Source organism: Myxine glutinosa, chromosome 13 (genome assembly GCF_964187855.1).
Source record: "Myxine glutinosa chromosome 13, kmMyxGlut1.1, whole genome shotgun sequence".
Classification (NCBI taxonomy): domain Eukaryota; kingdom Metazoa; phylum Chordata; class Myxini; order Myxiniformes; family Myxinidae; genus Myxine; species Myxine glutinosa.
Genome location: NC_136273.1, coordinates 51,585,421 through 51,606,817, shown reverse-complemented (window position 1 = coordinate 51,606,817; position 21,397 = coordinate 51,585,421). Strand labels below are relative to the sequence as shown.

Sequence of the window (21,397 nt, the reverse complement as noted above, 5' to 3'; positions counted from 1 at the left end):
ATTGGATTACCCGCTCGTGGTCCACCGCGGGCCACCTCCGGGGCCGCCTGCCATGGTCCAGGTCCCGCCAGGCGCTGGTCCACCAGCCTCCGGACCATGCCCACCAGGTCAGGACCCACGTCGGGGGCGGGCCCCCTAAGGGGTCCGCCCTCCATCGGGGGTCCCACCTGGCGGACCGCCATTGCGAGACGCTCGCCCCCCCGGGCCAGGGGCCTCGCTGCTTCCCAACGGGCCGCAGCGTCAGCCGCCTGGCTCAGAGTCTGCGGACGCCACATGGCGAGCTGTTGCCGGAGCTCAATATCCGGGAGGGCCTGGATAAAATGGTCCAGCGCCAGGCTTTCCCGGGAATCCGCTGCCATGCTAGCATGTGCGATCCCCACTGCGCGGCGAATGTCGTGGGCAAGCTCCCCGATGGCTGCCTGGGGCTTGCGCTTCCGCAGCGTGAGCTGAGCTTTAACAAGCTCGCTCTGCTGTTCAATGCCGAATCGATTAATTAGGGCGTCGCGGAGGGCTGGCAGGGTGAGAGCACCCGCTGGTAATGCCGTCAGCACCTCCGCCGCCGCGCCGCGCAATGCGGCCACCAGGTGTACTCCACCTTCGTCCTCACCCCAACCGTTGCCCTTACACACACAGTCGAACTGCGCCAGGTACGCGCGTAGATCACTCTTGCCGTCATACGGCGCGAGTGGGACCTTGTGGGACCACCTCGTATGCGAGTCGTTGCCCGCCTGCCGGACCCCGTGCGTCGCCCCTTGCGGGGTCAGCGCGGGGCCGAACCGGCCGGGCCCCCACAGTACATTACCCCCAAGGGGCTCTCGTGCCTCCCCGGTCCCTCCAACAACTACCCCTGTTGGTGTCGATGCATGGGTCACACTTCCGCAACCCGCTACCCATTCCATACCACCACAACCTTGCTCACCCACACCTCGCACCTCTCGTTCCATACCCTCCGGACCAGCCATACACCTCACTCTTGGCCTCTCACGAACATCCGGGTCTATCTCGACCCCCAAGCTTATTAAATCACCTGGCGCATCATACGCACGACCATATTGGTCACCACTTACACCGGGTCCTCTTTCTCTTCGCTTCTCCTCCATCACCTGCGAATCCCTCATCCGGTTAATGAGCACATCATCACGATCCGAACACAGACTTTGGACCAATTCTTTTACTTCCTCCTTTATCTCTTTCTTATCCTCTCTCCGTCGCTTCTTAATTTCGCTCACCCCTTCTTCCACTTCTTCTAATTTCTGCTTCACCTCCTTCATCTCTTCGTGCGCCCCTTTAAGTTCTTCCTCTAACTCCACTTTATTTTTTTCTATGTGCTCCCGCACCTCCCGCTCTTTAACCTCCATCACCTCTACCACCTTGTCCATTTTCCTCGTCAGGTCCTCATGTACCGTCTGACACTCTTTTTTAATTACCCCTACGTCCTTTTTCATCTCCTTCTGTGTCGATTTTAAACCCTCTATTACCGCTGTGTTCTTCTTTACCTGGTCCCCCAACTCCTTTTGTCCCACTGTCAGTTGTTCTACTCCCAGCGTCAACTCCTCTATACCCCCTTGCAGTTTTACAGTCCCCTTTCTCACCTCCTTCTCCATGCGCTCCTTACAGTGCCTCACCTCCTCGCGCACTCCTCCGACCTCCTCACTCACCCCTCTTCTGATCTCCTCTCCCATCACTTGCATCTCCTGCCCAGATGCCACCCTCATCTGCTCCATTTCCTCCCTGTGAGCATCCAGTTTGGTTTCTACCCCCATTCTGACCCCCTCTATATGCTGCCCCATTTGTTTAACTTCCCTTTCCGCTTGGTCCCTCATGTCCCTCAATTTGCCTTCCATCCTGTTTTCTAACCCCTCTAACCCCTTTTGCATCCCTTCCATTTGATTCTCTTGAGCGGCCATTCTGTTTTCTAACCCCATTAACCCATTTTTCACCTCTTTTATCCCATTGTCTAACCCCTCTAATTTCTTGTCTAATCCCTCACCGGTACCCCTCGCTTCGTCCCACATTACCCCCATTTGGCCCTCCAATCGCTCACCCTGAGCATCCATCCGGTTCCCCATTACCCCCATTTGGTTTCCCATTACCCCCATTTTTGCTTCTAGCCTCTCCATAAGGGCCCCCATTTGCAACATAAAAAGGTTCGAATCCACCAGGGGCGCTGCCACGGTCGCGGGCGCCGTGACCAGCGAGGCGCCATTTTGTGCGTCTGCTACCCTCGCTGCTTCGCTCTCCTCACGTCCCTCATTTTGGTCCTGGACCGACCCTGCCTCACTCTCCTCTACCGGACCCCAGCCGACTTGGTCTGCCATAGCGCGACTTTCAAAATTCGGGTTTTTATATTTTGTAAAACACAATCAAATTTCGCCGTTATAATTTCGAGCGCGGGAAACGCGCTCCGGATCGAATTCTACCTCCCAACACCAATTGTTACCCTAGTGGTACAATTGGTGTTCCAAAATTTGGGCCTAATAAATTTAGTCCCAGGTCCGAATCCGACACTCCTGACACCAATTGTTACAGACGCGGTTGTGGATGTTGGTTTACCGAGCGGTTTGGTATGACCGCGTCTGCACGTTTACCCGATTATACTCGAACGTTTGCCGAGTCGCGCTACGCTAAATCAATTGAGGAAAAGGACACAACGGCTGGGTTAAAATGACACGACACCAAGGGTTCAGTTCTCAAGACCTCCGGAGGAGGTTATAATATTGCGGAAGGTCAGATTACAGGGATGAGAGAGACAGCATAGTAAGGTAGGCACTTAATTACGGTCTTATAATAGCCCCGACAGACGACAGATAAACAGGACAAAACTGACTCACACGGGGATTGATGGCAAGGAAAGGCGGGTTGGTCGATGGCTCAAGGTGCACTCTTGGCTCAGGGACAGAATCGACCCGGTCTGGTCCAAAGATGCGGGGAGGTATTCAGCGCTCGGAGGTGGCAACTTCTCTCTCCAAGCTGGGGGCGCATCTGACCTCACATCCGGTAAGTCGCTGCGTATATTCGGCGGGGAGTGACACGCCCTCGGCTCGTTAGCTCCGCCCCAGATGGAATCGGCCCGTTGCTTCTCATTGGGTGCGGGGGTTACCGGGCCCCGCCCCTGACGAGGAGCCGACAGGCAGCCCCTTCGTGGTAACCCCGTCGGCGCACATGGGTAATGGCGGCTAACCGAGCCGGAGTGAGGACGCACACTCCCCGCGCGCTGTTGTGGTAGTTGTTGTTGTAGTTGTGGTTGTAGTTGTTGTTGTTGTTGTTGTTGTTGTTGTTGTTGTTGTTGTTGTTGTTGTTGCATGAGGAAGATGGGAGGAGGTATGGGGAGGTCCTAAACTCACTACTGGTGCCATACGATCACATTCTGGTGCAACGAAGAGTCAGAATTAATGGAAACGAGTCCTTAACTGACATAGACTAAGAATAACTAGCAAGATGTCCGAAAGTTGTCTACGTGAGATGCGGTGGACCTGGGCACGACATTTAATGGGGGAAAAAGGGGAAGGTCGGTTCTACAGAGTGTTATTTACAGGCAATGGGACTAGGGAATGGGGGATTGGGGATAGTTGGGGAGTGTTGGGGAAATAGGGGAATATTTACAAGCGGATATGGAGGCCAAATGCCATATCCGCAACAATATACATATATATATACATATACATATACACATATATATACATACATATATATACATATACATATATATTATACATACATATATATACATATACATATATATATATATATATATATATACATACATATACATACATACATATACATACATACATATACATACATACATACATATACATACATACATATACATATATATATACATATATATACATATATATATATATATATATATATATATACGTATATATATATATATATATATATATATATATATATATATATATATATATATATATATATATATATATATATATATATATATATATATATATATATATATATATACGTATACGTATATATATATATATATATATATATATATATATATATATATATATATATATATATATATATATATATATATATATATACGTATATATACATATATATATATATATATATATATATATATATATATATATATATATATATATATATATATATACGTATATATATATATATATAAATATATATATATATATATATATATATATATATATATATATATATATATATATATATATGTATATATATATATATATATATTGTTGCTGCGGATATGGGATTTGGCCTCCATCCATATCCGCTTGTAAATATTCCCCTATTTCCCCAATACTCCCCAACTATCCCCAATCCCCCATTCCCTAGTCCCATTATCTGTAAACAACACTCTGTAGCCCCGACCTTCCCCTTTTCCCCCCATTAAATGTCGTACCCAGGTTCACCGCATCTCACGTAGACAACTATAGGACATCTTGCTAGTTATTCTTAGTCTATGTCAGTTAAGGACTCGTTTCCATTAATTCTGACTCTTCGTTGCACCAGAATATGATTGTATGGCACCGTTAGAAAGTTTAGGACCTCCCAATACCTCCCCGCCGCTCTTCCTCATGCTACAACCACAACAACAACAACAGCGGCGGCGGCGCGGGGAGTGTGCGTCCTCACTCCGGCTTGGTTAGCCGCCATTGAACATGTGCTCCGACGGGGTTACCACGCAGGGGCTCACTGTCAGCTCCTCGTCAAGGGCGGAGCCCGGTAACCCCCCGCACCCAATAAGAAGCGGCGGACCGATTCCATCTGGGGCGGAGCTAACGAGCCGAGGGCGTGTCACTCCCCGCTGGGCATGCGCAGGAAGACGGAGGTGACGTCAGATGCGCCTCAGCTTGGAGAAGAAAGGACGCCACCTCCTAGCGCTGAGAAATGCCTCCCCGCCTCTCTGGACCGGACCGGGTCGATTCTGCCCCTGAGCCAAGGTGCACCTTGAGCTATCGACTGCCTGCCCTCCCCTGCCATCAATCCCCATGTAAGTCAGTCTTGTCCCGTTTGTCTGTGGTCTGTCGGGAATAAGATAAGACTGTGTCTAAGTGCCCATCTTGCTGTGCTTTACCTCTTGCCGTGTAATCTAACCGTTCTGCATAACCAATATTATATCCTCCTCCGGAGGTCTTGAGAACTGTACCCCTTGTGTCGTTGCCTTAATCCCAGCCGTTGTGTCCTTTCCTTCATTGATTTAGCATAGCGCGATTCGGCCAACGTTCGAGTGTAATCGGGTAAACTGTGCGAACACGGCGGCCATTCCGCTCGGTCAAGCAACATCTAAGTCGTGTCCGTAACAATATATATATATGTATATATATATATTGTTGCGGATATGGGATTTGGCCTCCATATCCGCTTGTAAATATTCCCCTATTTCCCCAATACTCCCCAACTATCCCCAATCCCCCATTCCCTAGTCCCAATGTCTGTAAACAACACTCTGTAGAACCGACCTTCCCCTTTTTCCCCCATTAAATGTCGTGCCCAGGTCCACCGCATCTCACGTAGACAACTTTCGGACATCTTGCTAGTTATTCTTAGTCTATGTCAGTTAAGGACTCGTTTCCATTAATTCTGACTCTTCGTTGCACCAGAATGTGATTGTATGGCACCAGTAGTGAGTTTAGGACCTCCCCATACCTCCTCCCATCTTCCTCATGAAACCACAACAACAACAACCACAACAACAACTACAACAACAGCGCGCGGGGAGTGTGCGTCCTCACACCGGCTTAGTTAGCCGCCATTGCCATGTGCGCCGACGGGGTTACCACGAAGGGGCTGACTGTCGGCCCCTCGTCAAGGGCGGAGCCCGGTAACCCCCGCACCCAATAAGAAGCAACGGGCCGATTCCATCTGGGGCGGAGCTAACGAGCCGAGGGCGTGTCACTCCCCGCTGGATATACGCAGCGGCTTACCGGACGTGACGTCAGATGCGCCCCCAGCTTGCAAAGAGAAGTCGCCACCTCCGAGCGCTGAGAGACCTCCCGCATCTCTGGACCGGACCGGGTCGATTCTGCCCCTGAGCCAAGGTGCACCTTGAGCCATCGACTACCTGCCCTTCCTTGCCATCAATCCCGGTGTGAGTCAGTCTTGTCCCGTTTATCTGTCGTCTGTCGGGGCTACTATAAGACCGTATTTAAGTGCCTACCTTCCTATGCTGTCTCTCTCGTCCTTGTAATCTAACGTTCCGAAATATTATAACCTCCTCCGGAGGTCTTGAGAACTGTACCCCTGGTGTCGTGTCATTTTAACCCAGCCGTTGTGTCCTTTCCTCAATTGATTTAGCGTAGCGCGACTCGGCCAACGTTCGAGTATAATCGGGTAAACTGTGCAGACGCGGTCATACCAAACCGCTCGGTAAACCAACATCCACAACCGCTTCTGTAACAATATATATATGTATATGTATATATATATATATATGTATATATATATATATGTATATATATATATATATGTATATATATATATATGTATATATATATATATATATATATATATCAGTCACTGTTCGATTTCATACCATCAGTGGTGAACCGCCATTAAGGTATCCCATCCAGCTATGCTGTACCTTAATGGGAGCGATAAGTGCCATCTGCCACATGGCACATTACCTCTGGTATCCACTCATTATATGGAATCCCCTGGATGCAGCCGGGAGCAAACCAATCCAAATATATGTGCAGTTCTCCAGCTTTCAATGAGCGCAAGTAATGACGTCACTGCCATGTACATACGCTCTGCCTGTCAAGCTCTCAAGAGAACCCTCTGACAGAGCAGAATTTTGATCTTAGTTCAGATACTGTCATAAGTGTATGTAAAACTCACAGTTACCGACATGGTTTCGCCCTTTTTGGGGCTCATCAGGGCAACGCAGTGAGTACTGCATACACTTATGACTCGGAAAACCTTTCGGTTATATACCAGTCACTTTTCGATTTCATACCATCAGTGGTGAACCGCCATTAAGGTATCCCATCCAGCTATGCCGTACCTTAATGGGAGCGATAAGTGCCATCTGCCACATGGCACATTACCTCTGGTATCCACTCATTATATGGAATCCCCTGGATGCAGCCGGGAGCAAACCAATCCAAATATATGGTTGTATATATATACAACCATATATTTGGATTGGTTTGCTCCCGGCTGCATCCAGGGGATTCCATATAATGAGTGGATACCAGAGGTAATGTGCCATGTGGCAGATGGTACTTATCGCTCCATTAAGGTACAGCATAGCTGGATGGGATACATTAATGGCGGTTCACCACTGATGGTATGAAATCGAAAAGTGACTGGTATATAACCGAAAGGTTTTCAGAGTCATAAGTGTATGCAGTACTCACTGCGTTGCCCTGATGAGCCCCAAAAAGGGCGAAACCAGGTCGGTAACTGTGAGTTTTACATACACTTATGACAGTATCTGAACTAAGATCAAAATTCTGCTCTGTCAGAGGGTTCTCTTGAGAGCTTGACAGGCAGAGCGTATGTACATGGCAGTGACGTCATTACTTGCGCTCATTGAAAGCTGGAGAACTGCACATATATTTGGATATATATATATATATATATATATATATATATATATATATATATATATATATATATATATATATATGTATATATATATGTATGTATATATATATATATATATACATATATATATATATATATATATATATGTATATATATATGTATATATATATGTATGTATATATATATATATATATACATATATATATATATATATATATATATATATATATATATATGTATATATATATGTATATATATATGTATGTATATATATATATATATATATATATATATATATATATATATATATATGTTTTTAAATGTATATATATATATACACATATATATACAGGGTAATAAATATGTATCTATATATATATATATATATATATTAGGGTGGGCTTCAAAAAATCAAAATGCAGATTTTCTCCGGGACATGGTCTATTTTTGTTCCTTTTGGTGTCAAAGGAAACCACACCAAATTTGAATGGAATCCAATAATATTTAGGGGTGCCACATCAGTGATGAATTTTCCCCAATGCAAAAATAGGAATTCCCATTTTTTGGGCTGTATATACACAAAATAAATACATAATTATATATATACATTAAATATAATATTAAAAATAAATATATAGTAAATATACATTAAATAATAATAATATATATTATATTATACATTATATATACAATTATACGATAGACAATTATACAAATATAGACAAATATAATACATTAAATAATATATTAAAAATAAATATAATATATTAAAATTTAAATATAATAAATAAATATATAGTTATACAATATATATACATTATAATTAAATATACATTAAATTTATACATAAAATATACATTAAATAATAAATATACATAAATACATATTATACATTATATATATAGTTATATACAATATATTATACATACAGTTTTGAGACTTCCTATGATCACTATCTGGGCAATTTTCATGCATGTTTTGTACAGGTTCCCGGGGTCAGGGGTACGCTTTTTTAGTGTGTAATATGTAGGCCTAACTTATTGACTGTGGCTCTTTTGTAGAGAGTGACCCTGTGGAGTAAGAATTAACAGGATTTTACCCACATTCTTGCGTATTTTGCAGATATGGCATGTGCTAGTACCAGTGTTTCATTGAAAACTCAGGCTCAGGATAATGTGTATCTCATTGGGTCCACTTCTGGAGATGCCATCAAAGGTGCCAAGCTCCCGACTGTGCATCAATCTCTTGTCCTGTTTTTCCATCACCTGAAGAAGGAGAATCGCACTGCCCGGGAGAGTGCAACCCTCACCATTGAAGAGGTTGTGAAGTTCTGGGAAAAAGCTCACCTACCTACAACGACGAAGCAGCACTGCATCCATCGTTTGGAGAGGCTATATGAAGAATGGAGGAGCCTCCAAAAAGGTGCAAAGCGGGGTGGTGCGACCCAAGAGAAAAAGGAAGCATCCTTCAAGGCCTCCTTGGAGAAGACGTTTGATCTTAGGCATGCAGATTCGGAGGCCATAATCACCAACCCCGAGGACAGGAAGTTTCTTCACGATCAATTCTCAGAGAGGAAGGCTTCAATGGGATCTGTAGACACTGTGTTGGAAGCAAAAACGAAGCGAAAGAAAGAAAGGGAAGAAAAGGAGAAGACTAAGGCAGAGAAGGAAAATAAGAGACAGGAAATGGTCATGAAGGGTGCTACTGCTATGGAAGTCACAGACTCAGACTCTGACTCTGAGACCACGGCACAGGCTGGTTCTTCATCATCTGATGGTGGGATATCTCGTCCCAAGAAAAGAAGGCCTATCAACATTGTCACTCCTGAAGTCGCAGCTTCTTTGGATCGTATGAAAACAAGTGACCGAATGGCTGTCCACAACTTGGCATCCATTTGTAGAGCAGTAGGATGGGATCCTGCAGAGCTGGCACTGAACCGATGGACAGTGCGGCGGAATCGCATGATGCATCGATGCAAAACCATGGACGAAATAAAAGAAGCATTTCATCATAATGTGCAGGGTCCTTTAGTGGTCCATTGGGATGGAAAGCTTCTTCCCGATGTCACTGGAGATTTTGTGCATGTGAAGGTGGATCGTCTTCCAATCCTTGTGTCCAACCAGTACCATGGAATGGAGCAGCTGTTGAATGTTCCCAAGTTACCTGACGGGGGAGGAGAAGCTATGGCAACCGCTGTAGTGGACACACTGAAGAGCTGGAACCTTGTGGGCAAGGTGAAGGCTTTGTCTTTTGACACAACGGACAGCAATTCAGGTGTTCGTGGAGGGGCTGCTGTCCTCATTGAAAAGAAGCCACAGACTGAACTAATTCATTTGGCTTGCCGCCATCATGCGCACGAAATCATTCTGGGAGATGTTTTCACCACTCTTTTCGGTCCTTCATCAGGCCCTGACATCCAGCTTTTTAAGCGGTTTCAGGCGGAGTGGCCGTCCATTGCCCATCACCAACCAAAAAATGGATTCACAGATCCTGATACGGCAGCTGAGTTTGCACAGAACAATGACATGATGGATGGAGCTCTGGAATTTGCTCTTGTGTGTTTGAAAGATCAGCAGCCACGAGATGATTATCGTGAACTCCTAGAACTGACTGTCATCTACATGGGAGGAATCCCACCTCGTGGAATCCGGATCATGGCTCCAGGAGCAATGCACAGAGCCAGATGGATGGCAAAAGCACTATATTCACTACAGGTGTTCATGTTTCGGTCAGAGTTCCACTTGACACTTCGAGAGGCGAGAGAACTCCGAGCCTTCAACATTTTTGTCTGCCTTGTGTATGTACAGGCTTGGTTTCGGGCTCCACAAGCTATTGAGGCTCCCCTGAATGACATTAACCTCTTCAAGAAGTTGGAAAAGTTTGAACAAATCAATCAGAAGATGGCTCAGGCAGCCTTGAAGGCACTTGGCCGCCACACGTGGTACATGAGCCCAGTACTAGTGGCATTTGCATTCTTTGACACCAGAATTGACAAAGAAAGCAAGATCAATATGATTGAATCATTGAAAAATGACGGTGAAAACCCCTCTCCAAAGAGACCAGCTATCAAACGAGGAACCGCCCTGTCAATCGCTGGCCTCATAACAAAACACACCAAGCATTTCTTCAGCATCCTAGGGACCCCAACTGATTGGATGGATAAGGATCCTGGTTCATGGGAGCAAGAAACCAGCTTTCAGGAAGCAAAGAAAGCCGCCAGTGGCTTAGTCGTGGTGAACGACAGGGCAGAAAGGGGTGTCGCATTGATACAAGACTACAATAAGCTCCTTACAAAGGATGAAGAGCAAAAGCAAGCTCTGCTCCAAGTTGTTGCTGCTCACAGGAAGATGTACCCCGATGCCAAGAAGGCAACAGTGGTGAAACAGGCCCAGAAATAGGAGTTACATTTCTCATTATATTTGGGTTTTTTAATATTATGTGATATGGTGTCTCTTCATTTTATGAACTGAACATTTGGATTGTTATCATTGAATTTGAGTTTTCATAGCAATATAGTGCTATTTGTGCAGCTATTGTAACTTGTGTTTGCTAGAATACAAAGAAAGTGAGTGGAGGGTGGATTTTCATAAAACAAACTTCTGGTTTTGCTTTCGATCCGTATATAGAAAAGTTTTGTAGACACCTTTAGTTTGAAGGCTGATGTGGCACCCCTAAATAAAATCAGATTGCTTTCATATTTGGTGTCTTTTCATTTTGGAACAAAAGGAACAACATAAAGCCATGTCCCAGTAAATATTTAAAAAAAATGTATTTTGAGCAAATATATATATATATATATATATATATATATATATATATATATATATATATATATATATATATATATATATATATATATATATATATACATACATATATATATACACATATATATACACATATATATATATATATATATATACATACATATATATATACACATATATATACACATATATATATATATATATATATACATACATATATATATACACATATATATACACATATATATATATATACACATATATATTGTTACAGACACGACTTTGATGTTAAAGTGGGCCGAGCGGAATGGCCGTCGTGTCCGCACAAATTACCCGACTATACTCGACGTTGACGAAGTCGCGCGATGCTGGCTCAATAAGGAAAAGAAGACACCCGGCTGGATTACAATAACACAATACGACACCAATGTTTCAATTCTCAAGTATATTCGTACGGAAAAGGTTAGATTACAGGGGCTAGAGGTATATTACAGGAAGACAGGCACTTAGACACACTCTTATATTAACCCCGGACAGACGACAGACACACGGGACAACGGCTGACTCACACGGGGGTTTGATGGCTAGGAAAGGCAGGATCGATGGCTCCAGGTCCTCCTGGGCTCGGGGCAGGGTACAGTACGGTCCGGTCCGGTCCAAAGATGCGGAAGGTTGCACAGCGCTCGAGGTGGTAACGTTCTTTCACAGGCGGGTTCTCTTCCTCTCAGCGGTCGTAGGCAACGTTCTTTCTCCAGCTAGGGGCGCATCTCACCTCACATCCGGCGCGTGGCCGCGTATATCCGGCGGGGAGTGACACGCCCTCGGCTCGTTAGCTCCGCCTCGTGGAATCGGCACGTTGCTTCTCATTGGGTGCGTGCGGGGGGTTTACCAGGCTCCGCCCTTGACGAGGAGCTGACAAGGAGCCCCTTCGTGGTAACCCCGTGGAGCGCATGGTCTGGAGCTAATCGAGCCGGTGTGAGGACGCATCCTCCCCCGCTCCGCCGCCATCTCCTCTGTTGTTGTTGTAATTGTTGGGGAAGAAGATGGAAGGAGGTATGGGAAAGGTCCTAAACTCACTACTGATGCCATATAATCACATTCTGGTGCAACGAAGAGTCATAATTAATGGAGACGAGGCCTTAACTGACATAGAATAAGAATAACTAGGAAGATGTCCGAAAGTTGTCTACGTGTGGTGCGGTGGACCTGGGCACGACATTTAATGGGGGAATAAGGGGAAGGTCGGCTCTACTGATTGTTATTTACATGCAACGGGACTAGGGAATGGGGGATTGGGGAAAGTTGGGGAGTATTGGAGAAAATAGGGGAATATTTACAAGCGGATATGGAGGCCAAATTCCATATTCGCAACATTGCACCCTTCTCTACCCTCGGGGCGTCCCGACCCGATAAATTTTTACCTACTTTAGTGTGGCACGCAATGTAGTTCCCTCTACTATTAACTCTACCCTGAGTGCGACAGTTTTACAGATATTCACAAATGAGTAAATATGTCCCCCTGCGACGTTGCACCCTTCTCCTCACAGAAACACACCCACAGGATAACCGAATCCGGAAAGAATTCTCAAACTAAACATACAGCCGGTAGGGAGCATTATTTACAAGATTACGCTGATATCTACACTACGATCCAGGACCTGTTTTTGGAGGAACACATGCAGATGTTATGCATAGAGAGAGCGCGCTTGCCAACATCGATACACCAACCCACGAGTGCTCTGTGGCCGACGGCCTTTAATAACGTGCAGAGCACCCTTCCCGAGCATCAAAAGCACCACCCCACCACCAATCGGTGCAGTCACCATTGTTCATTGGAATAAAAATAAATGCGACAACCCCTAACCCTGCAGGTGTCTCTTGCTCTTCTTGTGGTGCACTTGGTGTCAACTAAAAGTGGTTCACCTGTATGGCATAGGTGCCACGTTGACCCATAGGTCCATCCCCGGGTGGTGCTTGGCCGCAAACGAACTGCGGTCCATTGTGGGTGGCCACAAACATTGCGGTCCATATGGTGTATCGATCCCGGCAGCAAACAGCGAAAGTGCAGGCCCACAACTGCGCAGCCAGCACCTCTCTCTCCTCTCTCTCTACCCCAAAGCCAGATCCTCGGAGGTGGGAGACAAAAGAAGAAACAAGTGAGTAAGGTGGTAAGGGCGCAAAAGTGCACGCAATATAAGGTAATGCACACTGGGGGCACATGGGAACCAGGTGAGACAGGTACGTTCCTATCGTACGCCCCCCCCCCCCCCACCAGGTAACCTACATGGCCCCTCCCTTACCCCTTACTGTATCCACACAACACAACACTACCCATAAACATCTACTTTACAAATCAACAAACATCCCTACTGTCTTCCCCGTTCCTCCCATATACCAAATTCGTCTTCTCTCCCTCCTAACCAATCAAATTTGCCATTTTCAACTCTCATCAAAATTTGCCATCTCCAACTCAACATCAAAATTTGCCATCACCAATTCATCATCAGTCCCTCCTAGGGAGGGAGAGATGGAATCACCCCAATGTCTCATCCACGTCGTGATGCGTCTCACAAATCCTCACAGCAATCTCATTTCCTGCACAAAACAAAGAAAACACAGGTGTGGAGTCATCATCATCACCACAGGTAAGTGGCTGCGTATGGTGCGACAGGTTCATCAATCCTAACTATCGCCTAAATGACTTTAACAACTTTACACTACCCGGGGTCTTTCTCCGGCCAAACCATTGGCCCTCTTACACTATGGGTTCTAAAAACCAATTCCCATTGGCCAAACTGTGGTGCTCTTCAATTTGGGGTCTCACTCCCCCGATTCATCTCCCGGTGCCCTCGTACAATTTCTGGGCTGCGACGTGTACCTCTCCCAGTGGGTCTACCCACCTGCACACCTCCACCACTGCAGTTGCCTCCGAGCTTACCTGCTCCTCACCCTAACCTAACTACCTGGGGAAGGCCCTCTGGCTCTCTCCCCACTCCGTGCCCTCTCTGGCACTGGGCTGCCCGATCCACACCCGGGATCCTCAGGCACCCACTCACAACTACCGGCTCCCAGAGCCCACCTGCGGCCTCACCTGGCCGACATCCTCACAGTGGTGGAGTGCCCAACCAACTACACACACTAACAGGCTACACGCCCAGCCATTTCCACAACACTAATGCACCCATTCACAACACCATTCTGCAACCGCACCACAAATGCCAATATCCAACCACAATTTACCTATACCCTCTACCTAACACTTACACTACCCGCCCCGGGTACTCGTGAAAGGGGTCCACTCTTCCCCCATCCACACCTTCGCACCATGCACACCACTCCGTACCACTCACTCCAACTCTCTCCACACACCTGTACTTGCACACCTGTGCTTTCACACCTGGTGCCACCTGCACCCTTCTCTCCCCAAGCGCATTCGCGCTGATCCACAACACTCACTACTCATACACTGCTCCACACACCTGTCCAGTTGCACACCTGTGCAATCACACCTGTTCAATTCTCACACCACAGCATCATCTCAGCTAACTACTCCCTTCTGAAACTTGCGCTTCCCAGTCGTCCCTTTAAACTATTGCGCTCCCACGTCATTATCATCCACACTAATCTACCTGCGTCCCCACTACAGGTATCAGTCACTAACTAAACTTAACGTCACCTAATGTCAATCTTCGCTAGATCCCTACACACATATAACCTAACCCACCCGGGCTAGTTTTCACTGCCATACACCCCATAAGCTATTGCTCCTTTGCCCCCCACATGGGAAGGATGGTGGATTTGCCATCCCACCACATCGGGGGTCTCTCACTATCAATTTTGCACGTCAAATTTCAACAAATTAAAAATTTGCCAATCACTGCCCATCATCTGCCAATCACTACTGCCAATCCCTTGCCAATCATCAAATTTTGTTTTTCTCTAATTTTGGGTCCAAAACACTAACCTCATCACCCAGTCTACTCACTAATACCTCTCGGTGCGCCAATTCCTGTCCAAAGCCTGGCTTCGTAAAGCCAAGCAATGGATGCTGGTTGTTTTGTGCCAGCGGCTGGATGCGTCCGGCACTCGGTGCAGGGACGGGGGCTTACCCGTGCCGAGATCCCACGCACCACCTCGGCGTGGAGCCATCCAATGCCCCGATCTCGACCTGCCGGCACGTCTCACCAAAAAGTGGTCGCCATGACGACCCTTTCTATCGGGCTGCCAGCTCCGCCTAGTGGAGCCTGGACGCGGCCGTTCAAAGCGAGGCCCGGCACGCACCGAGGGCCCGATTCGGCTATAAGTCGTTCTAAACTCTACCCCGTCTAACGTCGATGCTTCACCTGGACGCTTACACCCCGCAGCCCGTTCCTTGCTCACACATCCAGCCGTGCCCATGCTCCTCGTACCTTTCCTTACACACCCAGGTACACTCATTCCACTCACAGCCTTGGTCACACACCTGACCACCGAACACTTTGGCACACATTCGTCGCTCGCACACCTCACCAATACACCTCTTCGCGCCCCCTCCTCGGTCACCTCCTCTGTGACAATCACAGGTGTGCTCTCATTCGCACACCCAACCACGTGCCTCACCACCAACTCCAGCGTGCATTCCCACTCACGCTCTACCATTCCAGGTGTGCATCCTTCCATCCCAGGTGTACATCCGCGCTCACCTGTCACAACTAACTCACGCTCCATGTCACTCTCACTACTTTCACCTCCATTCCTGACAGCGCACTCACCCTTACTCTTGACAGCGCACTCTTTCCCCATGCACCTGTCCGTTACACACCTTCCTCGCGCACACTCTCCCGTCACACCCTCTGTAACACTCACCACAGGCATGCATTCTTCCTTGCCTTTGACAGCGCACTCTCTCCCCATGCACCTGTCCGTTACACACCTTTCTCGCGCACACTCTCCCGTTACACCCTCTGTAACACTCACCACAGGTGGACACTCTTCCTTACTTCTGACAGCGCACTCTTTCCTCATGCACCTGTCCGTCACACACCTTTCTCGCGCACACTCTTGCGCACACTCTCCCGTCACACCCTCCCGTCACACCCTCTGTAACACTCACCACCCCGCGCTTCCATGTGCTCCCTCGCACACACGCTACGACCGACTCACTCTCGCCAGCACACTCACTCCTTGGTACACACTTTTTCCTCACACACCCCAGAGTCGGACTTTCTTGCACACCCCCTTTTTCACACACCAGACCTTTCGCACACTTCACCAGTGGCCTCTCACGAACACCCGGGTCCATCTCGACCCCCAAGCTCATTAAATCCCCTGGCGCATCATACGCACGACCATATTGGTCACCACTTACACCGGGTCCTCCTTCTCTTCGCTTCTCCTCCATCACCTGCGAATCCCTCATCCGGTTAATGAGCACATCATCACGATCCAAACACAGACTTTGGACCAATTCTTTTATCTCCTCTTTTATCTCTTTCTTATCCCCTCTCCGTCGCTTCTTAATTTCGCTCATCCCTTCTTCCACTTCTTCTAATTTGTGCTTCACCTCTTTTATTCCCCGGTACGTCTCCTCAAGCTCGTCCTCCAAGGCTACCTTGACCGTTTCCAGGTGCGTCCTCACCTGCCGGTCCTTCGTCTCCATTACCTCTATGACCTCGTCCAACCTCGTTGTCAGTCCCTCACGTACCATCTGACATTCCCTCTTCGTCGCTACCAAGTCATCTTTTAGTTCTTTCTGTGTCGCCTTTAAACCTCCTAATACCGCAGTGTTCCTTTGAACCTGCTCCACTAACTCCGTCTGTCCCACCGTCAGCTGCTCCACCTCCTGCGTCAGGTCCTCTATGCCCCCTTGCAATTTTACAGTCCCCTTTCTCACCTCCTTCTCCATGTGCTCCTTACAGTGCCTCACCTCCTCGCGCACTCCTCCGACCTCCTCACTCACTCCTCTTCTGATCTCCTCTCCCATCACTTGCATCTCCTGCCCAGATGCCACCCTCATCTGCTCCATTTCCTCCCTGTGAGCATCCAGTTTGGCTTCTACCCCCATTCTGACCCCCTCTATCTGCTGCCCCATTTGTTTAACTTCCCTTTCCGCTTGGTCCCTCATGTCCCTCAATTTGCCTTCCATACTGTTTTCTAACCCCTCTAACCCATTTTTCACTCCCTCTATTTGATTCTCTTGAGCGGCCATTCTGTTTTCTACCCCCGTTAACCCAGTTTTCACTCCCTCTATCTGATTCTCCTGGGCAGCCATTCTATTTTCTACCCCCATTAACCCATTTTTCACTTCTTTTATCCCGTTGTCTAACCCCTCAAAATTATTGTCTAACTTCCCAATTTTCTTGTCTAACTCCTCAAAATTATTGTCTAACTTCCCAATTTTCTTGTCTAACTCCTCAAAATTATTGTCTAACTTCTCACCGGTACCCCTCGCTTCGTCCCTCATTACCCCCATTTGGTTTCCCATTACCCCCATTTGGCCCTCCAATCGCTCACCCTGAGCATCCATCCGGTTCCCCAACCGCTCACCCAATCGCTCAATTTGGCTCCCCATACTCATCTGTACAGCTGCCTGTAACTGCGCAATGAGGGCCTGCATGTTAAAGCCCGCTGATACAGCCGGCTCGGCTACCGCACGCTCGTGCGAGGCGCCTTTTTGCGCGCCCGCTACTTCGTGCGTGACGGCGCTATTTTGCGAACCTGCCGCCCTCACTGCTTCGCTCTCCTCTTGTCCCTCAATTTGGTCCTGGATCGACCCTACCTCACTCTCCTTTACCGGACCCCAGCCGTCTTGATCCGCCATAGCGCGACTTGCAAAATTCGAGTTTCGTAAAACAAAACAAATTTCGGCCGCTCCAAATTTTGACCAAATTTTTTTTTTTCCTCTATTCGTTTTTTTTTTTCAAAATTTGGTCGGGCCTCGAATCTCACTCCCGACACCAATTGTTACAGACACGACTTTGATGTTAAAGTGGGCCGAGCGGAATGGCCGTCGTGTCCGCACAAATTACCCGACTATACTCGACGTTGACGAAGTCGCGCGATGCTGGCTCAATAAGGAAAAGAAGACACCCGGCTGGATTACAATAACACAATACGACACCAATGTTTCAATTCTCAAGTATATTCGTACGGAAAAGGTTAGATTACAGGGGCTAGAGGTATATTACAGGAAGACAGGCACTTAGACACACTCTTATATTAACCCCGGACAGACGACAGACACACGGGACAACGGCTGACTCACACGGGGGTTTGATGGCTAGGAAAGGCAGGATCGATGGCTCCAGGTCCTCCTGGGCTCGGGGCAGGGTACAGTACGGTCCGGTCCGGTCCAAAGATGCGGAAGGTTGCACAGCGCTCGAGGTGGTAACGTTCTTTCACAGGCGGGTTCTCTTCCTCTCAGCGGTCGTAGGCAACGTTCTTTCTCCAGCTAGGGGCGCATCTCACCTCACATCCGGCGCGTGGCCGCGTATATCCGGCGGGGAGTGACACGCCCTCGGCTCGTTAGCTCCGCCTCGTGGAATCGGCACGTTGCTTCTCATTGGGTGCGTGCGGGGGGTTTACCAGGCTCCGCCCTTGACGAGGAGCTGACAAGGAGCCCCTTCGTGGTAACCCCGTGGAGCGCATGGTCTGGAGCTAATCGAGCCGGTGTGAGGACGCATCCTCCCCCGCTCCGCCGCCATCTCCTCTGTTGTTGTTGTAATTGTTGGGGAAGAAGATGGAAGGAGGTATGGGAAAGGTCCTAAACTCACTACTGATGCCATATAATCACATTCTGGTGCAACGAAGTCATAATTAATGGAGACGAGGCCTTAACTGACATAGAATAAGAATAACTAGGAAGATGTCCGAAAGTTGTCTACGTGTGGTGCGGTGGACCTGGGCACGACATTTAATGGGGGAATAAGGGGAAGGTCGGCTCTACTGATTGTTATTTACATGCAACGGGACTAGGGAATGGGGGATTGGGGAAAGTTGGGGAGTATTGGAGAAAATAGGGGAATATTTACAAGCGGATATGGAGGCCAAATTCCATATTCGCAACAATATATACATATATATATACACATATATATATACACATATATATATACACATATATATATACATATATATATATACAAATATATATATACATATATATACATACATATACATATATATATATACATATATATACATACATATACATATATATATATATACATATATATATATACATATATATACATACATATATATACATATATATACATATATATACATATATATACATATATATATATATATATACGTATATATATATATATATATATACATACATATATATACATATATATATATATATATATAACTCTATAGAGAGAAAACTCTAAAGCGACCGAATGCAAAGAGGAAGAAGACGTACAGAAGAGTAACTGGGTTTATTATTATTTACACACATAAGCAAAAAGAAAGCAGTCACGTTTATTTACAGGGGACATGAGACGCAGGTGACACAGTGCAAATTACTAGCTTATACTGACTTAGTTTACTACCCAGGACAGAACAAACAAAACAAACTCACGTAGGCAAAATGGGGAACTTGCAGGCAGGAATGGCTGGAACGGATGAGCAGGTGGGATCACAGGGCACAGCGAGCGGGTCCACTCTGGGCGGGAAGCGGGGGGGGGGGGGCGGCGGCGGCTCCTTGTATTCCGCTTTACAGCGCACACCGTCAGGGCTTCACGCGGCTGGTTGAAACGGGGCTGCACTCCTCTGCTGTATCTCTCGTGTAGCTTGCTTCGTAAAAGCTCCTCGGCTTTCTCTTGGACCCTTCCTTTTCGTGTACCTCTCCACGCAGCTCAGCTCAGCCTTTCTCTCACTTCTCTCCAGCCCATCTCCCTGGGGGACACCCCCGCGGTGGGTTATATAGGCCCCGCCCCTCAACCTTTGCGAACCTCCCCCAAACGCTCTTCCTCCGCCCTCTCAAACCAAACCCCTCGTGCTCGGTTGGTTGTTCGGGGCTGGCTCACTCCTCCCCTCTATGACGAGGTGGAGACACGCCCTTCTTTCCCAACCCTGCCTCATGGCCAATGGTGGTTGAAGAAAACCGCCCAAAATGCAGTTGGCCATTGAAATGAAATGAAAGGGGATCTACTCTTATTTCACTTGGTGCAATGGAGTATTTAAATTAATGGGAGACACAGCCTTACCCCAAGACAGATAATAATATATAAGCTACTGAACAAGGGTTTTATCGTGTCCTGCAATGTGGTGTTTATGGAATAACTACCGAGACGCCCTTTGACCTTCACACTACGGAGGTATTTACAAGGAATTATTACATTTTACAGAGGGTGATATTTACAACAATTTACTATACAATACAACACAATAAAAAAAACACAATCCTCATATCCACAACAATATATATACATACATACATATATATATATATATATATATATATATATATATATATATATATATATATATATATATATGTATATATATATTGTTGCGGATATGAGGACTGTATTTTTTTGATTGTGTGCTTTATTATTATTATTATTGTTTATTCTGCGCCCCCTGCCTCCGGAGGTGTGTAAAGGTGAAAGGGCATCCCATAATTAGTCCACAAGCATACACGTCAGCCAATAATAGAATACCCCTGTTCGATAGTTATATCTTATTCTGTGTTTTAGGGTAAGGCTGTGTCTCCCATTAATTGAAGTACTCCATTGCACCAGTGAAAGAGAATAGATCCCCTTTCATTCCCATCCCCAAAATCTCCATTTCCTTTCACATCCCCTTTCGTCATTGCCAAGCCTCGATTGCCAATTACATCCCCTCCAAAACCACCATTGAACATGTGCTCGGGTCGGGGAAGAGGGGCATGCCCGCCCGTCGTCATCAAGGGCGGAGCCAGAGGGTCGCGTGACCAACCAGGGCCGAGGTGAGCACACCGATGGGCGTGTCCTGAAGGCCGGCGGCTTGATCGCCGGAGGCGCTATAAAGGCGTGCGCGCAAGAAGCGTGGAGTGGTCGGTGGTGAGGAGTGAGTGGACCAAGAGAGAGAAAGAG

At 46.8% G+C, this 21,397-nt stretch overlaps 1 protein-coding gene across 1 annotated transcript in view; it reads left to right on the top strand.

Moving 5' to 3' along the window:
- LOC137438677 (uncharacterized) overlaps positions 1 to 20,551 on the top strand; it is a 461,521-nt gene extending 440,970 nt beyond the window's left edge. Inside the window, exons 3-4 of the mRNA XM_078767013.1 lie at positions 8,689 to 9,840; positions 20,538 to 20,551. Coding sequence (XP_078623139.1) covers positions 8,689 to 9,840; positions 20,538 to 20,551 — 1,166 coding nt within the window. The remainder of the gene's footprint in view (positions 1 to 8,688; positions 9,841 to 20,537) is intronic.
- The last annotated feature ends 846 nt before the right edge of the window (positions 20,552 to 21,397 follow it).